This window comes from Scyliorhinus canicula, chromosome 8 (genome assembly GCF_902713615.1).
Source record: "Scyliorhinus canicula chromosome 8, sScyCan1.1, whole genome shotgun sequence".
Classification (NCBI taxonomy): domain Eukaryota; kingdom Metazoa; phylum Chordata; class Chondrichthyes; order Carcharhiniformes; family Scyliorhinidae; genus Scyliorhinus; species Scyliorhinus canicula.
In genome coordinates, this window is record NC_052153.1 from 196,531,449 (window position 1) to 196,552,801 (window position 21,353).

Sequence of the window (21,353 nt, forward strand, 5' to 3'; positions counted from 1 at the left end):
AAACCACAGGGAAATTTGGCATGGCCAATCCACCTCGCTAGCACATCTTTGGACTGTGTGAGGAAACCGGAGCACCCGGAGGAAACCCATGCATACACGGGGAGAACGTGCAGACTTCAAGGTTGGAATTGAATCCGGGTCCCTGGCGCTGTGAGGCAGCAGTGCTAACCACTGTGTCATTGTGCAGTGAGGGCATCTCTCATTCATTGAAACTCTAGGGCAGGGGTGGGCAAACTTTTCCGTGCAAGGGCCACATTCAGAAATTCACAATTTTAAAGGGTCGCATAGTATATTAATTAATAGTCCCGGTTGTAACCAATTAGCGTGCGGTATATACCTCAGCGCTTCCCCCTAGCATCCTGCCTTTAGCCCTCTTTTTCTCTACTTTTCAAAAATGGTGCTTCACCCGGTTATGATTCTGGGCGCCTCATATAGAACATAGAACACAGAACAGTACAGCACAGAACAGGCCCTTCGGCCCTCGATGTTGTGCTGAGCAATGATCACCCTACTCAAGTCAACATATCCACCCTATACCAGTAACCCAGAAGTGTAGAAGATTGTAGTTTAAACGGGCAGCATTGTCGGCACAGGCTTAGAGGGCCGAAGGGCCTGTTCCTGTGCTGTACTTTTCTTTGTTCTTTGTTCTTTGCATTGAAGGCCAACATACCATTTGACTCCCACCTGCCATGCTAACCTTTAGGACACCCAGGTCCCTGTGGACACCCACGCTGCCCAATCTTTCATCACTTACAAAATTATACAGTAGTCCCCCGTTATACCGCGCTCCGCAATACCGCGGTTCGCGATATACCGCGGGGGGGATTATGGACCCCAACTGTCAGTTGTGTCAATTTCAGCGGCCGGCTGATTATTTCAGTGAGAGAGCAGCTTCCCTCTCTGGATCAAAGTGAGCCGGCCGCTGAAATTGACACTGCCGGCTGCTCTCTCCCTCCAATCAGAAACATTAAAACTTAAAAGTTGGATTGGAGGGAGAGAGCAGCCGGCAGTGTCAATTTCAGCGGCCGACTCACTTTGATCCGGAGAGGGAAGCTGCTCTCACTGAAATAATCAGCCGGCTGCTGAAATTGACACTGCCGAGGGGGGGGGGGGCGGGTGTTGGGGGGGAGAAGAGGGGGGGCGGGTGTTTGGGGGGAGAAGAGGGGGGGGCGGGTGTTTGGGGGGGGGGGGAGAAGAGGATCGCAAGATGGCGAGGTTTTTGCACTGAATTGATCCCTTAAGTGATGCCGTTTGGAGCTCCTTGGTCCTGATAGGGTCATCCATGACAGCAAGGTTGGTGTTGGGGGGGGGGGAGAAGAGGGGGGGCGGGTGTTGGGGGGGGAGAGGAGGGGGGCAGGTGTTGGGGGGGGGGAGAGGAGGGGGGCAGGTGTTGGGGGGGGAGAGGAGGGGGGCGGGTGTTGGGGGGGAGAGGAGGGGGGCGGGTGTTGGGGGGGAGAGGAGGGGGGCGGGTGTTGGGGGGGAGAGGAGGGGGGAGGGTGTTGGGGGGGAGAGGAGGGGGGCGGGTGTTGGGGGGGAGAGGAGGGGGGCGGGTGTTGGGGGAGAGGAGGGGGCGGGTGTTGGGGGATGAGAGGAGGGGGGCGGGTGTGGGGGAGACCCCCCTGTGGGTGTGGGGGAGACCCCCCTGGGGGTGTGGGGGAGAGAGGGGGGCCCTGCGGGTGTTGCGGGAGAGAGGGGGGTCCTGCGGGTGTTGGGGGGGGGAGAGGTGGGGGGGCGGGTGTTGGGGGGGGAGCGGGTGTGGGCGGGTGTGGGGGAGACCCCCTGTGGGTGTGGGGGAGACCCCCCTGGGAGTGTGGGGGAGAGAGGGTGGACCTGCGGGTGTTGGGGGAGAGAGGGGGGCCCTGCGGGTGTTGGGGGACGGGGAGGAGAGGGAGGAGAGGGGAGGGAGGAGAGGGGGGGAGGTTGTGGGGAGGAGAGGGAGGAGAGGGGGGGAGGAGAGGGAGGAGAGGGGGGTAGGGGGCGAGCCGGAAGGTGTGGGGAGGGGGCGAGCCGGAGGGTGTGGGGGGACAGGGGGCAAGCTGGACGCTGTGGGAGAGAGCAGGAGGGTGTGGGGGAGAGGGGGAGAGGGAGCGAGCCGGAAGGTGTGTGGGGAGAGGGGGCGAGCTGGACGCTGTGGGGGAGAGCAGGAGGGTGTGGGGGAGAGGGGGAGAGGGAGCGAGCCGGAGGGTGTGGGGGAGAGGGAGCGAGCCGGAAGGTGTGGGGGGAGAGGGGGCGAGCTGGACGCTGTGGGGGGAGAGGGGGTGAGCCGGAGGATGTGGGGGGAGAGGGGGCGAGCCGGAGGGTGTGGGGGGAGAGGGGGCGAGCCGGAGGGTGTGGGGGAGAGGGGGCGAGCCGGAGGGTGTTGGAGGGGAGAGGGGACGAGTCGGAGGGTGGGGGGGGGGGGAGAGGAGTCTAGTTGGAGGATGTGGGGGGAGAGGGGGCAAGCCGGAGGAAAAAAAAAGAAATTGACACTGCCGGCTGCTCTCTCCCTCCAATCAGAAACATTAAAACTTAAAAGTTGGATTGGAGGGAGAGAGCAGCCGGCAGTGTCAATTTCAGCGGCCGGCTGATTTCAGTGAGAGCAGCTTCCCTCTCCAGATCAAAGTGAGCCGGCCGCTGAAATTTTAATTGGATCCACGATGGGGGTTTTAAATTTATTTTAAAATCTATGCTAGCGCTTCCCATTGTGAGTCTACGGGGGTCTGACCTCTCCCCCCGCCCCCGTAGACTCTCAATGGGAAGCGCTAGCATAGATTTTTAAATAAATTTAAAACCCCCATCGTGGATATCCGCGGCTCGGTTGCAACGCGGGTGGCTGTCTTGGACCCCAACACCCGCGTTATAAAGGGGGACTACTGTATGCCTTTCTGTTTTTTCTACCAATGTGGATAACATCACCCTTTTTCACATTATATTCCAACTACCATGTTCCAGCCCATTCACTTAGCCTGTTCAATTCCTATTGAATCCCTCTTGCATCCTCCTCACAACTTACATTCCTGCTTAGTTTGGTGTCATCTGTACATTTCAAATGTTATAATTGGTCCCATATTCAAATTATTTATGTAGATTGAAATGAAAGAAAATGAAAATCACCTATTGTCACAAGTAGGCTTCAAATGAAGTGACTGTGAACATAAGAACATAAGAACATAAGAACATAAGAACTAGGAGCAGGAGTAGGCCATCTGGCCCCTCGAGCCTGCTCCGCCATTCAATTAGATCATGGCTGATCTTTTGTGGACTCAGCTCCACTTTCCGGCCCGAACACCATAACCCTTAATCCCTTTATTCTTCAAAAAACTATCTGTCTTTACCTTAAAAACATGTAATGAAGGAGCCTCAACTGCTTCACTGGGCAAGGAATTCCATAGATTCACAACCCTTTGGGTGAAGAAGTTCCTCCTAAACTCAGTCCTAAATCTACTTCCCCTTATTTTGAGGCTATGCCCCCTAGTTCTGCTGTCACCCGCCAGTGGAAACAACCTGCCCGCATCTATCCTATCTATTCCCTTCATAATTTTAAATGTTTCTATAAGATCCCCCCTCATCCTTCTAAATTCCAACGAGTACAGTCCCAGTCTACTCAACCTCTCCTCATAATCCAACCCCTTCAGCTCTGGGATTAACCTAGTGAATCTCCTCTGCACACCCTCCAGTGCCAGTACGTCCTTTCTCAAGTAAGGAGACCAAAACTGAACACAATACTCCAGGTGTGGCCGCACTAACACCTTATACAATTGCAACATAACCTCCCTAGTCTTAAACTCCATCCCTCTAGCAATGAAGGACAAAATTCCATTTGCCTTTTTAATCACCTGTTGCACTTGTAAACCAACCTTCTGTGACTCATGCACTAGCACACCCAAGTCTCTCTGAACAGCGGCATGCTTTAATATTTTATCGTTTAAATAATAATCCCGTTTGCTGTTATTCCTACCAAAATGGATAACCTCACATTTGTCAACATTGTATTCCATCTGCCAGACCCGAGCCCATTCACTTAACCTATCCAAATCCCTCTGCAGACTTCCAGTATCCTCTGCACTTTTCGCTTTACCACTCATCTTAGTGTCATCTGCAAACTTGGACACACTGCCCTTGGTCCCCAACTCCAAATCATCAATGTAAATTGTGAACAATTGTGGGCCCAACACGGATCCCTGAGGGACACCACCAGCCACTGACTGCCAACAAGAGAAACACCCATTTATCCCAACTCTTTGCTTTCTATTAATTAACCAATCCTCTATTCATGCTACTACCCTACCCTTAATGCCATGCATCTTCATCTTATGCAGCAACCTTTTGTGTGGCACCTTGTCAAAGGCTTTCTGGAAATCCAGATATACCACATCCATCGGCTCCCCGTTATCTACTGCACTGGTAATGTCCTCAAAAAATTCCACTAAATTAGTTAGGCATGACCTGCCTTTAACGAACCCATGCTGCGTCTGCCCAATGGGACAATTTCTATCCAGATGCCTCGCAATTTCTTCCTTGATGATAGATTCCAGCATCTTCCCTATTACCGAAGTTAAATTCACTGGCCTATAATTTCCTGCTTTCTGCCTACCTCCTTTTTTAAACAGTGGCGTCACGTTTGCTAATTTCCAATCCACCGGGACCACCCCAGAGTCTAGTGAATTTCGGTAAATTATCACTAGTGCATCTGCAATTTCCCTAGCCATCTCTTTTAGCACTCTGGGATGCATTCCATCAGGGCCAGGAGACTTGTCTACCTTTAGCCCCATTAGCTTGCCCATCACTCCCTCCTTAGTGATAACAATCCTCTCAAGGTCCTCACCTGTCATAGCCTCATTTCTATCAGTCGCTGGCATGTTATTTGTGTCTTCCACTGTGAAGACCGACCCAAAAAACCTGTTCAGTTCCTCAGCCATTTCCTCATTTCCCATTATTAAAACTCCCTTCTCATCCTCTAAAGGACCAATATTTACCTTAGCCACTCTTTTTTGTCTCATATATTTGTAAAAACTTACTGTCTGTTTTTATATTCTGAGCAAGTTTACTCTCATACTCTATCTTACTCTTCTTTATAGCTTTTTTAGTAGCTTTCTGTTGCCCCCTAAAGATTTCCCAGTCCTCTAATCTCCCAGCAATCTTTGCCACTTTATATGCTTTTTCCTTCAATTTGATACTCTCCCTTATTTCCTTAGATATCCACGGTCGATTTTCCCTCTTTCTTCCGTCCTTCCTTTTTGTTGGTATAAACCTTTGCTGAGCACTGTGAAAAATCGCTTGGAAGGTTCTCCACTGTTCCTCAACTGTTCCACCATAAAGTCTTAGCTCCCAGTCTACCTTAGCTAGTTCTTCTCTCATCCCCTCATAATCTCCTTTGTTTAAACACAAAACACTAGTATTTGATTTTACTTTCTCACCCTCCATCTGTATTTTAAATTCCACCATATTGTGATCGCTCCTTCCGAGAGGATCCCTAACTATGAGATCATGAATCAATCCTGTCTCATTACACAGGACAAGATCTAGGACCGCTTGTTCCCTCGTAGGTTCCATTACATACTGTTCTAGGAAACTATCGCGGATACATTCTATAAACTCCTCCTCACGGTTGCCTTGACCGACCTGGTTAAACCAATCGACATGTAGATTAAAATCGCCCATGATAACTGCTGTACCATTTCTACATGCATCAGTTATTTCTTTGTTTATTGCCTGCCCCACCATATCGTTACTATTTGGTGGCCGATAGACTACTCCTATGAGTGACTTTTTCGCCTTACTATTCCTGATTTCCACCCAAATGGATTCAACCTTATCCTCCATAGCACCGATGTCATCCATTACTATTGCCCGGATGTCTTCCTTAAATAACAGAGCAACACCACCTCCCTTACCATCCACTCTGTCCTTCCGAATAGTTTGATACCCTCGGATATTTAACTCCCAGTCGTGACCATCCTTTAACCATGTTTCAGTAATGGCCACTAAATCATAGTCATTTACGATGATTTGTGCCACCAACTCATTTACTTTATTCCGAATACTACGAGCATTCAGGTAAAGTACACTTATGTTGGTTTTTTTACCTCTGTTTTGAATCTTAACATCTCCAGTTTTATTCCTTTTGTTATTACTGGGCCTATTCACTGTGCTCCCCTCAGTCACTGTACCTTGTACTGTGGCCCTTATGGATTTCTGACTATGTCTTCTCTGCCTTGCACTTTTCCCCTTACTTCCTTTTGTTTCTGTCCCTGTTTTACTACCTTCCAACTTCCAGCATTGGTTCCCATCCCCCTGCCACATTAGTTTAAACCCTCCCCAACAGCTCTAGAAAACACCCCCCCTAGGACATCGGTTCCAGTCCTGCCCAAGTGCAGACCGTCCGGTTTGTACTGGTCCCACCTCCCCCAGAACCGATCCCAATGCCCCAGGAATTTGAATCCCTCCCTCTTGCACCATCTCTCGAGCCACGCATTCATCCTATCTATCCTGACATTCCTACTCTGACTAGCTCGTGGCACTGGTAGCAATCCTGAGATTACTACCTTTGAGGTCCTACTTTTTAGTTTAACTCCTAACTCCCTGAATTCCGCTTGTAGGACCTCATCCCGTTTTTTACCTATATTGTTGGTGCCTATGTGCACCACGACAGCTGGCTGTTCACCCTCCCCCCCCAGAATGTCCTGCAGCCGCTCCGAGACATCCTTGACCCTTGCACCAGGGAGGCAACATACCATCCTGGAGTCTCGATTGCGTCCACAGAACCGCCTGTCTATTCCCCTTACGATCGAGTCCCCTATCACTATAGCCCTGCCATTTTTCTTCCTGCCCTGCTGTGCAGCAGAGCCAGCCACGGTGCCATGAACCTGGCTGCTGCTGCCTTCCCCTGGTGAGCCATCTCCCTCAACAGTATCCAAAGCGGTATATCTGTTTTGCAGGGAGATGACCGCAGGGGACACCTGCACTGCCTTCCTACTCTTGCTCTTTCTTTTGGTCACCCATTTTCTATCTCCCTCAGTAACCTTCACCTACGGTGTGACCAACTCGCTAAACGTGCTATCCACGACCTCCTCAGCATCGCGGATGCTCCAAAGTGAGTCCATCCGCAGCTCCAGAGCCGTCAAGCGGTCTAACAAGAGCAGCAACTGAACACACTTCTTGCACGTGAAGGAGCCAGGGACAGTGGACGTGTCCCTGAGCTCCCACATCGCACACGAGGAGCATGACACGGGTCTGGGATCTCCTGCCATGTCTTAAACCCTTGGTAAACTTAAACAACTACAATTTCAAAATAAAAATAAATAAATTAGATAATGAAAAGAAAAAGAGAGACTACTTACCAGTCACTTACCAGGGTTAAAAAGCACCTCCTCACACTCTGCACCGAATTACCTCACTGCACCAAATTACCAAGTTTAAATCTCTCACTCTGTATGAGTCTCACTCCGGATGTGTCTCCTGGAAAAGTGCTCGCTTACTGTGTGCGCTCTCTGTCTGTCTTTTATACAGACCTCAGCTAACCGATGACTCAAAAAAAACCTTACCTTCAAAGAGAATAATACAATGTGTCCCTAAACAGGCCTCAACAGGCCTCAGGTGATTGACAGATAACTGCCTCTCAGCAATTAGGGTGGGGGCAGCTTCAACCAATCAGACACTAAGCTCCTAGTCACCACATTCCGGCGCCTGTTCGGGGAAGCTGGTACGGGAATTGAACTGTGCTGCTGGCCTCCCCTAGTCTGCTTTCAACGCCAACGATTTAGCCTTGTGCTAAACCAGCCCTGAGATTGTGAACATCTATGGCCCAGCAATGATCCCACGGTACCCCACTAGTACCAGCCTGCCACCCTGAGAATGACCATTCATTCCTACTCTGCTATTTGTCTGTTAATCAATTCTCAATCAATACAATTATGTTTCCCCCAATCCCATGTGCTCTAAAATCAAAGCAAAATTCTGCGGATGCTGGATCTCAGAAATAAAAACAGAAAAAAACTCAGCAGGTCTAGTTGCATCTGTGGCGAGAGAACCGGAGTTAATGTTTCAATCCACATGACTCTACTTTGGAGCTAAAGGCAAGGGGAAATGTGCTGGAGTACATGCTGTATAAGAGGGGTGGTGTGTGTCGAATTAAGTAGAATGTAAGTGATAAGTGGGAACTAGAAGAGACAACAACAAAGATGTGCAGGGCACAAGGCAGAGGAAGTGTCAATGGCAGGACTGTAGAAGGTGCAGGAATCCCAAAACGCACTTTATGGGATTTCCTGTTCCGATTGTCCCTTCACCACTGCCAATGACTTAACGGGAATCCCAACGTTGAATGTCAGGATCCCCATTTCAATGTATTTAAAGAAATTGTAGGTCTTTATGACTGATAATCATCCCCCATCATAGTGTCCATTTTCGCTGGCATGAATCACGACCTGTTTCCCACGATATCCACCTGGCGGCAGAATCAGCCGGAGGCGCATAGGTGAGTACATTCCCTGGGGAGGGTAGAGGATCATGCTCAGGCAGTAGCCTGGCACTGTTCCCGGCAGTGTCCTGGCAGTAGCAAGGGACAGTACCAAGGGGGGTTTCCATGTGGTGAGGGGGGTTGAATGAGCCTGCCCCATCAGAGTGACATTGTGGAACTTTTTTTTAACTAAATCCCAAAAAATATTGCAGGGGAAGGAGTCCTTGGGCCAGCAGCTTCCATGCCATTTCTCCAGCCCGCTGAAACACTCTGCAAATAAATTATAAAATTCCGCCCAATATATCTGTCAAACACCCCAGGTAGCTACATTCTACTCAAATGTGGGCAGCACGGTAGCAGTGGACAGCACGGTAGCACAAGTGGATAGCACTATTGCTTCACAGCGCCAGGGTCCCAGCTTCGATTCCCTGCTGGGTCGCTGTCTGTGCAGAGTCTGCATGTTCTCCACGTGTGTGCGTGGGTTTCCTCCGGGTGCTCCAGTTTCCTTCCACAATCCAAAGATGTGCAGGAGGGGTTATTGGGTTACAGGGACAGGGTGGAAGTGAGAGCTTAAGTGAATCGATGCAGACTCGATGGGCTGTATGTTCAATGTTCTATGTTTTAAATACTTAATTCCATTCTTCCACCACAACATGTCACTTGAGGTTATTTGTATTGCCTACTACAAGCTTGTTAACTCAACTGGATGAAGAATTTCCTCCTGGCTTACTTTTTTACTCATACCTTCTCAATTTCTTTTAGCCGCTACCTTGAGTGTTCACCAGGCATCCTCGGTGTTCCTTGAGCTAATGAGTGCGATTGGTGTACACATCCAATATGATTACATGGGCGGTCGGGTCTATGTTATTTTCCCATCAGATATGGTGACAGAAACTCGAGGGCTTTGTGGAACATACAATAGGAATCAGATGGATGATTTAATGTAAGTAAATACTTCTCTGCTTCTCAAGTTATAACGTCAACTGCAACAACTTATTTTTCTATATTGCCTTCAGCATTATAAGACATCCTAAAGATGTATTATCGAGGATTATAAAACAAAATATGATTTCGAGCCACATGAGCAGATATTAGGTAAGAAAAGCAAAAGTGACCAAAGTTGCAGTTTTAAGAAGTGTGTTAAAGGAGGAAACGGACAGGTTAAGATGGGTATTTCAGGGATTAGGCCCCAGCAGCAATAAGCAATACCTATTTGTTTTGGGCTTTGTTCCATTTGTTGTGGGCCAGGGCTCAGAAACTCCAAAGTGGATTATGAAGCTCACCTCACCTATAACGGTTATGTTGAATTTGGTTAGGTTGAGCACAAGAGCCTTCACTTCAGGTGCGAATCATCAGGGTTCCGAGGTGCTTTTATCAAAATAAAGTTTATTATATTAATGTGGTTAACATATGTACAACCCAGCAAGAATTTGTTATCAATTACAAACATTAAGAAAACACAACAGCTACAGTAATCTATGTATTTAACTCTTAATGAATCCCCTCAGTAACTGTTCCAATTCAATAACAAAATCCAATAAACCAAAACCTCTTTCAAGGGTGTGGCCCAGCAACTGTAACCTCATTTGAATGGGACTGGTTCTTTCCATGAGATCCAGCCTCCAAACCAGCAGATTCAAAACACCTTCCGGAAAGCAACTCCATCTTTAAAGTTACCAAGGCAGTTTGCCACACCCAATGTGCTTTCAGTTCACTGGAACAGCTTGAAACCAAAACTAAAACCCAGAAACGTAAACTCCCCCTCACCTGACAGCCACAGCCCAGCTCCACCCACAAATGACATCACTGAAGCCGTGCTCCAAGTCATGTGGTCAAACAAAGAGAAAATGCTGGAAAATCTCAACAAGTCTGGCAGCATCTGTAGGGAGAGGAAAGAGCTAACGTTTCAAGTCCGATGACTCTTTGTCAAAACTCAACTCCCCTCCCACAACTCTTTTACCGATACATTGATGACTATTTTGGTGCCGCGTCATGCTCTCGCCCGTACCTGGAAAAATTAATCAACTTCGCTTCCAGTTTCCACCCCTCCATCACTTTCACCTGGTCCATCTCAGACACTTCCCTTCCCTTCCTTGATTTTTCTGTCTCTATTTCCGGCAATAGACTCTCCACGAATATCTACTACAAGCCCACTGACTCCCACAGCTGTCTGGACTACAGCCCTTCGCATCTTCGCACCCTACACCCTGTAAGGACTCCATCCAGCTTTGACAAAGAGTCATCTGGACTCGAAACGTTAGCTCTTTTCTCTCACTGCAGATGCTGCCAGACCTGCTGAGATTTTCCAGCATTTTCACTTTTGTTTCAGATTCCAGCACCCGCAGTAATTTGCTTTTATCCATGTGGTAAAACAAAACGTTTTTGAAAGCGACATACTTGTAACTTAATAACATTAATGGGTAACTTTAGCCTGACAAAATAGGTGGTTTGGCTCGGGTGGGAAGTGAAAATATTAAAAATTTCAAACAAGAGTTTGAGTGATGACAAACCCGCCCACCGGATATTATTAAATTAGAAAGATTGAAGAAGAGATTTACGAGGATGCTACCAGGACTTGATGGTCTGAGTTATAAGGAGAGGCTGGATAGGCCGGGACTTTTTCCCCTGGGGCGTAGGAGGCTTTGGGGTGGTCTTGTGGGGGTCTATAAAGTAATAAAGTGAGCGGCATAGATAAGGTCGGGGACTCTAAATCTAGAGGGCATAGGTTTAATGTGAGAGTGGAGAGATACAAAATGTTCCAGAGGGCCAATTTTTTTCACACACAGGGTGGTGAGTATCTGGAACGAGCTGCCAGGGGCAGTAGTAGAGGTGGGTATAATTTTGCCTTTTAAAAAGCATTTAGACAGTTATATGGGTAAGCTGGGTATGGAGGGATATGGGCCAAATGTGGCCAAAGCACGGTAGCACAGTGGTTAGAACTGTCGCTTCACAGAGTCCTAGGTTCAATTCCCGGCTTGCGTCACTGTCTGTGCGGAGTCTGCACGTTCTCCCCGTGTCTGCGTGGGTTTCCTCCGGGTGCTCCGGTTACCTCCCACAAGTCCCGAAAGATGTGCTGTTAGGTGGATTGTTCATTCTGAATTCTCCCTCTGTGACCCGAACAGGTGCCGGAGTGTGGTGACTGGGGGCTTTTCACAGTAACTTCATTGCAATGTTAATGTAAGCCCACTTGTGACAATGAAGATTATTATTATTAAATTGGGACTGGCCTAGTGGTAACAACTGGGCGACATGGACAAGTTGGGCCAACAGGCCTGTTTCCATGCTGAAAACATCCATGACTGTATGACCGGTTAGCTAGACCTCTGTGGTGGGGAAGATGCTGGAATCAATCATTAAGGAGGAGATGACTGAATATTTAGAAAGACAAAGCTCAATCCACCATTGTCAGCATGGTTTTATGAAGGGTAAGTCATGCTTGACAAACTTGCTTGAGGTCTTTGAGGACGTAACCAGCAAGTTTGATAACGGGGAACTTGTGGATATGACCAGGTGCCATACAATCATAGAATTTACAGTGCAGAAGGAGGCTATTCAGCCCATCGAGTCTGCACCAGCTCTTGGAAAGAGCACCCCACTTAAGCCCACACCTCCACCCTATCCCCGTAACCCAGCAACCCCACCTAACCTAAGGGTAATTTATCATGGCCAATCCACCCAACTTTGCACATCTTTGGACTGTGGGAGGAAACCGGAGCACCCGGAGGAAACCCACGCAGACACGGGGAGAACATGCAGACTCCGCACAGACAGTGACACAAGCCGGGAATCGAACCAAGGACCCTGGAGCTGTGAAGCAGCTGTGCTAACCACTGTGCTACCGTGTCACATAAAAGACTGATCCTGAAGGTAAGATTACAGGGGATTGGGTGTTGAGTACTAGAATGAATTGAGGGGTGGCTAACTGATAGAAAGCAGGGGGATGGGATAAATAGGTAATTCTCTGGCTGGAAGTCTGCAGAGGGATTTGGATAGATTAAGTGAATGGGCTAGGGTCTGGCAGATGGAATACAATGTTGACAAATGTGAGGTTATCCATTTTGGTCAGAATAACAGCAAACGGGATTATTATTTAAACGATAAAATATTAAAGCATGCTGCTGTGCAGAGAGACCTGGGTGTGCTAGTGCATGAGTCCAGAAAGTTGGTTTACAGGTGCAACAGGTGATTAAGAAGGCTAGAGGGATGGAGTTTAAGACTAGGGAGGTTATGCTGCAATTGTATAAGGTGTTAGTGAGGCCACACCTGGAGTATTGTGTTCAGTTTTGGCTCCTTACTTGAGAAAGGACGTATTGGCACTGGAGGGTGTGCAGAGGAGATTCACTAGGTTAATCCCAGAGCTGAAGGGGTTGGATTATGAGGAGAGGTTGAGTAGACTGGACTGTACTCGTTGGAATTTAGAAGGATGAGGGGGGATCTTATAGAAACATATAAAATTATGAAGGGAATAGATAGGGTAGATGCAGGCAGGTTGTTTCCACTGGCGGGTGAAAGCAGAACTAGGGGGCATAGCCTCAAAATAAGGGGAAGTAGATTTAGGACTGAGTTTAGGAGGAACGTCTTCACCCAAAGGGTTGTGAATCTATGGAATTCCTTGCCCAGGAAGCAGTTGAGGCTCCTTCATTAAATGTTTTTAAGGTAAAGAAAGATAGTTTTTTGAAGAATAAAGGGATTAAGGGTTATGGTGTTCGGGCCGGAAAGTGGAGCTGAGTCCACAAAAGATCAGCCATGATCTCGTTGAATGGCGGAGCAGGCTCGAGGGGCCAGATGGCCTACTCCTGCTCCTAGTTCTTATGTTCTTATGTTCTTATGGTGAACTGTAACTAGCGGGGTGTCGCAGGGGTCAGTCCTCGGACTGCAACTGTTCACAATCTATATAAATGATCTGCAAGCAGGGCAGAGTATAACAGCTACATTTTCAGATGATATCAAAATAGGTGGGAAAGCAGGATGTGAAGAAGAGATCAAGATTTTACAGACGCATATGGATAGGCTAGAAGATTGAGCCAAACTTTGGGAGATGGAGTTTAATGTGGATAAGTGTGAGATTATCCATTTTGGCCGAAAAAACAGAAACATGTATTATTCTCTGAATGGAAAGCAGATTCACAATGCGTCTGTGCAGAGGGATCGGGGTGTCTTTGTTCATGAATCACAGAAAGTCGGTTTGCAGGTACAGCGTACAATTAAATAAGCAAATGGAATGTTAGCGTTTATTGCAAAAGGACTGGAGTATAAGGGCAGCACAGTAGCATGGCGGTTAGCATAAATGCTTCACAGCTCCAGGGTCCCAGGTTCGGTTCCCGGCTGGGTCACTGTCTGTGCGGAGTCTGCACGTCCTCCCCGTGTGTGCGTGGGTTTCCTCCGGGCGCTCCGGTTTCCTCCCACAGTCCAAAGGTGTGCGGGTGAGGTGGATTGGCCATGCTAAAAAAAATTGCCCGTAGTGTCCTTAAAAAAGTAAGGTTAAGGGGGGGGGGGTTGTTGGGTTACGGGTATAGGGTGGATACGTGGGTTTGAGTAGGGTGATCATTGCTCGGCACAACATCGAGGGCCGAAGGGCCTGTTCTGTGCTGTACTGTTCTATGTTCTATAAACGCAGAGAAGTGTTGTTGCCATTGTATAGGGTGTTGGTATGATCGTATCTGGAGTATTGTGTCCAGTTTTGGCCTCCTTATTTGAGGAAGGATGTGGTGGCATTGGAGGCAGTTCAGGGAGGTTCACCAAATTGATTCCGGGGATGAAAGGGTTGATGTATGAGGAGAGATTAAACAGTTTGGGCTTATACTCGCTGGAGTTTAGAAAGATAAGAGAGGATCTGATTGAGGTATATCAAATACTAAAAGGGATAAAGTTAATGTGGGCCAAATGTTCCCCCTTGTCGGGTAATCTAGAATGAGAGACAGTATTTCGAACTGAGATGAGGAGGAACTACTTCTCGCAGAGGGTGATGAATTTGTGGAACACGCTGGCCCCATAGTGCGGTGGAATCTGGGTAATTAAATGGTTTGAAGAAGGAGATAGACATATATCTGATAAAAAGGGTTAAAGGGATATGGAGAACAGGTAGGGAGGTGAATTTGAGACCAGGTAGAGATCAGCCATGACATGATTGAATGGCGGAGCAGACTCGAATTTCCTACTTCTCCTAATTCCTATGTTCCTACGTTGATCAGGGTTGCCATTATCCTGCAAGATACTTCTGATGTGCCCCATTTTAGCATCAATCTTTCATGAATCCTAACACGCATATTGACCAGTGAAGGTAGGAATGCGATAGCCCGTGCTAGAGAAACCTCAGATTTCTCAACTAGTATGTCATTTGACTGTTGCATTTCAAAGGTAAATTTGAGCGCAGGATGGATTCCATTAAGATATATCAGGAAATTATTGCATGTTGCTGCAAATTTAAATGTCGCAAATGTATCAACCACATCTTGGAAATGCGCAAGATTAGGTGTCATTCCATCGAAGACCAGTTTGTCGCGGAAGCCAGTGAAAATGTTTGTGAGAGCTGGCCTTGAGGGGATCCCATGAAAACACCAGCTATTTGGGCATACATGATGTATATTAAAACTGAACTCAATTGCCTGTGTCGTCAAGTTCAAAAGCTTAATAAATAATAATAATTGCTTATTGTCACAAGTCGGCTTCAATGAAGTTATTGTGAAAAGTCCCTAGTCGCCACATTCCGGTGCCTGTTCGGTGAGGCCGGTACGGGAATTGAACCTGCGGTGCTGCCTTGTTCTGCATTACAAGCCAGCTGTTTTGCCCACTCAGCTAAACCAGCTAAACTCAGATTCATGCAATCTGAGCCTTGCTGAACTGCCGTGATATAGCACTGCCGTGATATAGCACTGCCGTGTATTAGTACTGCAGTGTATTAGTACTGCAGTGTATTAGTACTGCAGTGTATTAGTACTGCAGTGTATTAGTACTGCAGTGTATTAGTACTGCAGTGTATTAGTACTGCAGTGTATTAGTACTGCAGTGTATTAGTACTGCAGTGTATTAGTACTGCATTGCAGGGCGGGACGGTAGCGCAGTGGTTAGCACTGCTGCTTCACCGCGCCAGGGGCCCGGTTCGATTCCCGGCTTGGGTCACTGTCTGTGTGGAGTCCATATGTTCTCCCTGTGTCTGTGTGGGTTTCCTCCGGGTGCTCTGGTTTCCTCCCACAAGTCCCGAAAGATGTGCTATTAGGTGAATTGGACATTCTGAATTCTCCCTCCGTGTATCCGAACATGTGCCGGAGTGCGGCGACTAGGGGATTTTCACAGTAACCTCATGGCAGTGTTAATGTAAGCCTATGTGTGACACTAATAAAGATTATTATTATTATATCTGCATGGAGTGATTTCTTTTGGGATTTTTACAGTTCCATGTGTTCTAAGTTTGGTCTTATCGGCAACCTCGTAGTTGGGCATGCGCCATTTGCTCGCTATGTAAGTTTGGTACACAAATAGGGCGCATCAAAGACTACCCTGATCAGATCATTTCATGCAAACTGGCGAACAGGCCTAAGACCATCACTTTTGACCCTGAAAAGTGCCCAGCTTACCTCAGGTTATCCAGGAAGGACAAGGTATCTCAAAATTTGGACAACAGACGAAGTGGGCTGTTTCATGCTCCACCTATGCGGTAGGAACACATGAGGTATTTTCCACTAACAGGATGCTACTGTAAAGTCAAAATATGTTCAGCCCATTAAACAAATTAGAAAATATGTGCATGAATTTCAGTGTTATCGTGATGCTAGGTTTATAGGCCGCATGTCCCAAAGACTGGCAGATACTATCTAACAATATGTCCCTTTTGCTGCACGGCAGCACAGTGGTTAGCACTGTTGCTTCACGGAGCCAGGGACCCAGGCCCGATTCCCGGCTTAGGTCACTGTCCGTGTGGAGTCTGCACGTTCTCCCCGTGTCTGTGTGGGTTGCCTCTGGACGCTCCGGTTTCCTCCCACAAGTCCCAAAAGACATGCTTGTTAGGTGAATTGGACCTTCTGAATTCTCCCTCTGTGTACCCGAACAGGCGCCAGAATGTGGTATCTAGGGGCTTTTCACAGTAACTTCATTGAAGTGTTAATGTAAGCCTACTTGTGACAGTCGGATGTGCAGTTTGGCACATTTGCACCTACTGGAATCTACATATATTAATACACACTGCCCTGTTCTTTGCAGACAGAATGAATATGTATAGACATACCTGATTTAGCTAAACAAAGTAAGTGACAGCAATATTCTGGTTCATACCTCAGGCAAATGCCTTGACCAATCAAAGTCAAGCTGCCTGATTTAAGTTTAAAACAATGCTTGGCAGTTCACTGTCATTCACCATCAACTGGTACATTCTCCATTGCAACACCTCTACCAATTACAGCCCTCTTGCCAACCAATCAGCACACTCTCTTCTCAAACAGTATAAATTTGTTGCCTCCCTTGCAGGGGCTGTTTAGCACAGGGCTAAATCGCTGGATTTGAATGCAGACCAAGCAGGCCAGCAGCATGGCTCGATTCCCGTAACAGCCTTCCCGAACAGGCGCCGGAATGTGGCAACTAGGGGCTTTTCACAGTAACTTCATTTGAAGCCTACTCGTGACAATAAGCGATTTTCATTTCATTTCTATTCTTGCAAAATGTCCTGCTGAGTACAAGGTGAAAAGCTTTGACAAACATGTCTCTTTTTTTCAGCAAAACTTAACAAGAGTTATGTTGTTGAGTGAGAACATGATTAGTGTTAGCTATGAATTTCCACATTTAAAAAATATTCCATTGGGTTTAACTGAACATAGAATATCTTCAGGACCATATTTCTTCAAAAATAATACATTTTGGAAAAGAATGAATAAGAAACACTGTGGTCAATTTAAAGCCCAGGAAAATAGGATGTTACTGCTTTCTTTAATTCAGTTATTCAGTGTACCTTTTTTATTATATAGGTCCTCAAATAACCAAATTGAATCTGTCCCAATCTTTGTGAATTCCTGGAAAGCAAGTACACAGTGTGTTGATTCACCACTGGTTGTGCAAGAACCTTGTAAGGTCGACCATCAAAAAGGTAAAGATTGGTTAGAATGTTTTACTCTAAGTTGAGGCGAGCACCCAGTGGATAAATGTTTCTGCTCTTATCAAGGCAGATTTGAAGGTTGGTCACATACCGAGTTCTTAATTTCAGTCCTGTACCTGCGTGGAGTACAAGGTAAAGTCAATCATGGTCCCAGTATGGGCGGCAAGGTGGCACAGTGGTTAGCACTGTTGCTCACAGCTCCAGGGCCCCAGATTCGATTCTGGCTTGGGTCACTGTCTGTGCGGAGTCTGCACGTTCTCCCCGTCTCTGCGTGGGTTTCCTCCGGGTGCTCCGGTTTCCTCCCACAGTTTAAGATGTGCAGGTTAGGTGGATTGGCCATGCTAAATTGTCCTTTGTGTCCAAAAAGGTTAGGTGGGGTAATGGGAATAGGGTGGAGGTGTGGCCTTATGTAGGGTGCAGACTCGATGGGCCCAATGTCCTCCTTCTGCATTACATTCTATGATTTTATGACCATACGCTGCTTTCCACTTTGAGGGGGTTGGCCTACTGGGTGGTGGTTTAACCTGAGATCATCCATACCTCAGGCGAGGGGTAATATTGGGAAGACGGGTCTTCATGAATAACCTGAGCTGGTATGGGAATTGAACCCGTACTACTGGCTCTGCTCGGCACCATGAACCAGCTGTCTAGCCAAGTGAGCTATTATGCACAGGGCAACTGTCTTCATAAAGGAATGGAAGATCAGAATACTGCTGGACTTACTGTTCTGAATTTATCGGCCAACATACAAGAGAGCATTAATGCCATTGGCAGGTAATAATTCAGTCACGTTCTAGTTCAGGTGATTCATGGCGTTCAAAGATATTGGGCAAGATTTTCTGGCCTCCCCACGGTGTTTTTCCCGGAAGCGGATTGCAATTGGCTGACTGCAGGATCTTCTGGTTCCGTTGCTGCCAATGGGATTTCCCCTTGAATCCGCCACTCCCGCTTGGTAACTCGCAGAGAGCATGCGCCACCGGCCAGACCAGGAGACCCTGCCAGTGTGAACAACTGGCAGAGCTCGCTTCTAAACCACACAAATCCTAATTAGCCATAGAGGTCTGCAACACAGAAAAATCCCTTCAGCGCATCCTGCCTGCACTGGTCCAAACCACCACTTAATTATTCTAATCACCATTTTCCAGCATTTGGCTCAAAGCCATGTCTGCCTTGACATCGCAAGCGCACATCTAAATACTTCTGAAATGTTCTGAGGGTCTCTGCCTCCACCGCCCTTTCAGGCAGCGAGTTCCAGACTCCCACCACCCTCTGGGTAAAAAGGTTTTTCCTCACATCCCCTCTAAACCTTCTGCCCCTCACCTTAAATCTCTGCCCCTGGTCATTGACTCGACCAAGGGGAAACATTTCTTCCTGTCTACTCTATCTATGCCACTCATAATTTTATACACCTCAATCATGTCCACCCTCAGTCTCCTCTGCTCTAAGGAAAACAATCCCAGTCTATCCAATCTCTCTCTATAACTAAAACTCTCCAACCCAGGCAACATCCTGGTAAATCTCCTCTGCACCCTTTCCAGTGCTATCAGGCTGATTTAGCTCACTGGGCTAAATCGCTGGCTTTTAAAGCAGACCAAGCAGGCCAGCAGCACGGTTTGATTCCCGTATCAGCCTCCCCGGACAGGCGCCGGAATGTGGCGACTAGGGGCTTTTCACAGTAACTTCATTGAAGCCTACTCGTGACAATAAGCGATTTTCATTTTCATAAGCGGCATAGTGGCAAGTGGTTAGCACTGCTGCCTCACAGCTCCAAGGACTCGGGTTCAATCCCGGCCTCAGGTGACTGTGTGGCATTTGCACTTTCTCCCCATATCTGCGTGCATTTCCTCCCGGTGCTCCAGTTTCTTATTTCAGTCCAAAGATGTGCAGGTTAGGTGGATTGGCCATGCTAAATTGCCCCCGAGTGTGCAAAAGGTTAGGTCGGGTTATGGGAAAAGGGTGGAAGCCTATGCTTAAGTAGGGTGCTCTTTCCAAGGGCTGGTTCAGACTCGATGGGCCGAATGGCCTCCTTCTGTACTGTTAATTCTACTATTCTATGATCTATAATGTGGATTCCAGAACTGTACACAGTACTCGAGCTGTGGCCTGACCAACATTTTATACAGTTCCAGCATAACCTCCCTGCTCTTAAACTGTATGCCTCGGCTAATAAAGGCAAGTTTACCATATGCCTTCTTAACCACTGTATCCACTTACTCTGCTACCTTGAGGGACAGGTGTACATGAACACCAAGGTCCCTCTGATCCTCGGTGCTTCCCAGGGCTCTGCCGTTTATCGTGTATTCCCTTTGCCTTGTTTGTCCCGCCCAAGTGCATCACCTCACCTTATCTGGAGAACTATTCCAGGAAGGAGCAAACTGACAATAACAATGTGACACAAATTATCATTGAAGTTTCATGTGCTAAACGAATGCTGATAGGAAGCTATCACACAACAAAAACCTTTGTTCTTCTGGAATTTTGATGTTCAAATCAAAGACATTTATTGAAAAGTAAGTTTGTTCATAAGATTTATCCAGAATAGAAATGTATGGGTGACAGTTGTGTGAGCCTTGGTGGTGTGAGCATTCTAAAGTCCGTGCATGGACAGTAAAACACACTTCTGCTTTTGTTCTTTGTCACAGAATCTTATGCAAAAGAGAAATGCAGCATCATCAAAAGTCACATATTTAGGAACTGTCACTTCATCAATCCGGTACCTTTTTATGATCAGTGCAGATACGATGTTTGCAGCTGTTTAAACCCTGAAACCTGTCTGTGCTCAGCTCTAGCTCACTATGCTCATATCTGCCTCCTGTACGGTACGTTTATTGACTTCCGAGCTGCAGTTCCGGCGTGCAGTAAGTATCTTCTCTGACTGCCCTCATGATATTGTCTGTTGTTTGGTCGCACTGCTGAAAAAAGAGACATGCCAAAGTTTTTTGTCTTGCACTCATCATGACACCTTTCAAGAATACCGACATAAAGGAGAAAACAATATGGGCTGGATTCTCCCAAAATGGGACTTGATGTCCCCACACGTAAAAATGCTGGCGTTTCACTCTGAAGATTCCTAGAAAAAAGTGGAGCCGATTCTCTGCCCGGCAGGGGGCTAGCAGGGACCCAGAGTAGTTTAAGCAGCTTTAGCTGCAGATACGGGCCCCCGCACATCCGGTTTTGAGTCCGTGTATGCAAACGGCAGCCGCGCCGAGCGCCATGGCAGACTCCGACTACAGAGGCAGATTAAAAATGTAGACCCCCCCCCCCCAGATCGGCCGTGCGCCCGAAGATCTGACCAGGCCAATCTGTCCCCCAGCCGCCAATAAGGCCCCCTCGTGTCTGATCTCCCCGCCCCCCCCCATCAGTGCGGCCGTGGACTGAGTCCACCGCCGCCACATGAGCATCCCGACCGGCGATAGGTGGTTAGAACCATGCCGTCGGGAACTCAGCCGGTCGGGAGCGGAGGATAGCTGGACTGGCCTCTGGCAATGGCCCCCCAACCACGCGGATTACTCACCGATCATGCCGATTCTCGGGTCCTAGAGAATCGCCGGACTGGCGCCGGGCCCGATTTCGGCGTGAAATTGGATTCTCCACCCCCGCGCTGAACACGATTTTGACGCAGGCTGCGGAGAATCCAGCTCAGTAACTGAAACTGTACGACAACAAATTGCTGATTGGTTGGTAAGTGGATTCTGGTTGGTAGAGACTTTGCCATGTGCACAATGCAGCAGTACATTGCTCCCCTTTCAGCCAAACAAAACAAGTGACAGCCATTCATTGATCCATTCCTCAGGGCAATGCCATGACCAATCACGGTCAAGCTGCCTGGTTTAAATT

General features: G+C 47.7%; 1 protein-coding gene across 1 annotated transcript in view; it reads left to right on the plus strand.

Annotated features, from left to right (window-relative positions):
- Nucleotides 1–21,353, plus strand: part of LOC119969955 (otogelin-like protein) — a 199,464-nt gene that overhangs the window by 76,623 nt on the left and 101,488 nt on the right. The window contains exons 10-12 of the mRNA XM_038803921.1: nucleotides 9,197–9,377; nucleotides 17,389–17,507; nucleotides 20,159–20,374. Of these exons, the coding sequence (XP_038659849.1) occupies nucleotides 9,197–9,377; nucleotides 17,389–17,507; nucleotides 20,159–20,374 (516 nt within the window). The remainder of the gene's footprint in view (nucleotides 1–9,196; nucleotides 9,378–17,388; nucleotides 17,508–20,158; nucleotides 20,375–21,353) is intronic.